The sequence below is a fragment of the Mastomys coucha genome, unplaced genomic scaffold, assembly GCF_008632895.1.
Source record: "Mastomys coucha isolate ucsf_1 unplaced genomic scaffold, UCSF_Mcou_1 pScaffold13, whole genome shotgun sequence".
Lineage (NCBI taxonomy): Eukaryota > Metazoa > Chordata > Mammalia > Rodentia > Muridae > Mastomys > Mastomys coucha.
In genome coordinates this window covers 72,760,561-72,762,454 of record NW_022196895.1, presented here as the reverse complement: position 1 = coordinate 72,762,454, position 1,894 = coordinate 72,760,561, and the positions used below count along the sequence as shown (strand labels likewise).

The 1,894-nt window shown below is 37.5% G+C and overlaps 1 protein-coding gene across 1 annotated transcript in view; it reads right to left on the bottom strand.

Moving 5' to 3' along the window:
• Ier3ip1 (immediate early response 3 interacting protein 1) overlaps positions 1 to 1,894 on the bottom strand; it is a 13,227-nt gene continuing 11,333 nt past the window's right edge. Inside the window, exon 3 of the mRNA XM_031366074.1 lies at positions 1 to 1,386. Coding sequence (XP_031221934.1) covers positions 1,331 to 1,386 — 56 coding nt within the window. The 3' untranslated portion in view covers positions 1 to 1,330. The remainder of the gene's footprint in view (positions 1,387 to 1,894) is intronic.

Here is a 1,894-nt window from a genome sequence, read left to right as displayed (position 1 = left end):
TTAAGGTGAAAAGTCAACTTTATTTATAAAAGTTTTCTGTACAGAAAGATGCCATCTCACCCCTTTAAATTATTGTAACTGAAACATTTCATACAATATTTGCACAGTTTAAATCTTCCTACCTAAAACTGAATAACAGTATTATGAGATGAGCACTGACTACCACAGAGTTGGCCTACGACATTAACAAAAGACAGACAAGCAAACAGAGGCTCCCTAGCATTAATGATCTACTGACAGACAGCATGAAAAACTAAGATCATACCTATAGCATGCCACTCTACCAAGAAATGGAAATATGACCTGGGAGAGGCAACTGCGTCTCAATAAACAGTCACGTGAGCAGTTAGTTTGTGACTGGATCAGGCATTTTGATACAGGTTAGTTTGTGACTGGATCAGGCATTTTGATACAGGTTAGTTTGTGACTGTATCACGCATTTTGATACAGGTTAGTTTGTGACTGGATCAGGCATTTTGATACAGGTTAGTTTGTGACTGGATCAGGCATTTTGATACAGGTTAGTTTGTGACTGGATCAGGCATTTTGATACAGGTTTGTTGGCTGATTTTGCCAACTAACAGTTACACTGATTTTATAAAACAAATCCTTGTAAAACAGGCAAGACTTCCTACCAAGGAAAATATGTATGTAGTCTGGTCTCATTGTTCAGATCAACTAATAAACAATGGCATGAAAAGAACTTAAAACCACAGTTCCCAAACAACTGGTTTCCAGAATTAGAATTCTCTCAGAAAGCAGGGTATTGCCCCATACAGTTACATATAAATTTCTTTATAGCAAAAATGAGTTAACCAAAGAGTTCAAAATAAATCACCCAAATACCAATTTGTCAATTAGATGTAATTGTTACTTAAGTTGCTATAGGAAGTTAACTCCACTCAGGTCATATCTAAATCCATCCCTGAGTTGTAAGAGAGCACCGTACGGGATGACATGGAAGTAGCAGCCATATGGGATGACATGGAGGCAGCAGCCGTATGGGATGACATGGAGGCAGCAGCCGTATGGGATGACATGGGGGGAGCAATCCTGTGCCCTTTCCTAGCCTTTACCTACTTTAGCTAAAACAAGTATACTCCAATCTGGGAGTGCTCCTGCTTTTGATCATCTCATCTACAAGTGCAACAACAATTTAAAAAAACAAATCAGATAGACAGAAACTCTGGTTTTATTGTCAACTTTTTTTTTTTTTTTTTTTTTGGTGAACTGCAAGACGAGCCTGCTGAAACATGACTATTCCAATCACAACAGAAATTGTAACTTCTGGGGCTTCTCTTCTTCTGAGTCTCTGATTTTCCAACGATGTTCAGCCAAATAATAAAAGCAATACAATAGTAATTGAATTTACTATTATCAATGGCACTAAAAGGAAAAAAATAAAATAAAGTCTGTTAACATAAGAAACAAAAACAAATTAAACAGCAATAAGGAGATTCCAAGGAATATGGAAGTATCTAAAACTATGCTGTCATAATCAGACAGTAATAGCAATAACAGAAAATACACGATCATAAAACCAAAGACAGTTTCTTTTGGTGGATGGAAGTGAACTAGGAATGCCTCTGTACCCCTCCCAAGGGACGGGACTGCAGCTTTGGCTCACCATGCCCCGCCTCACTGCATGTTTGCATGCAGGGAAACACGACTGGATGGTTCTGGTGCAGCTCTGTGAACACAGAGGACCAGACAGATCCACTCAGCTGCATACTTGAACAGAAATACAGTTCAGGGAAGATTCTGCAGTTTCATCAAGAAGAATAAAATTATTAACAATAAATCCAAAGCTATGATTAAGACATGAAAAGTCTCTAATCCCATTGTTTAAATACAAGGTGTCTGAACTCTTTCTTTTTTTTTTTTTTTTTTTTTT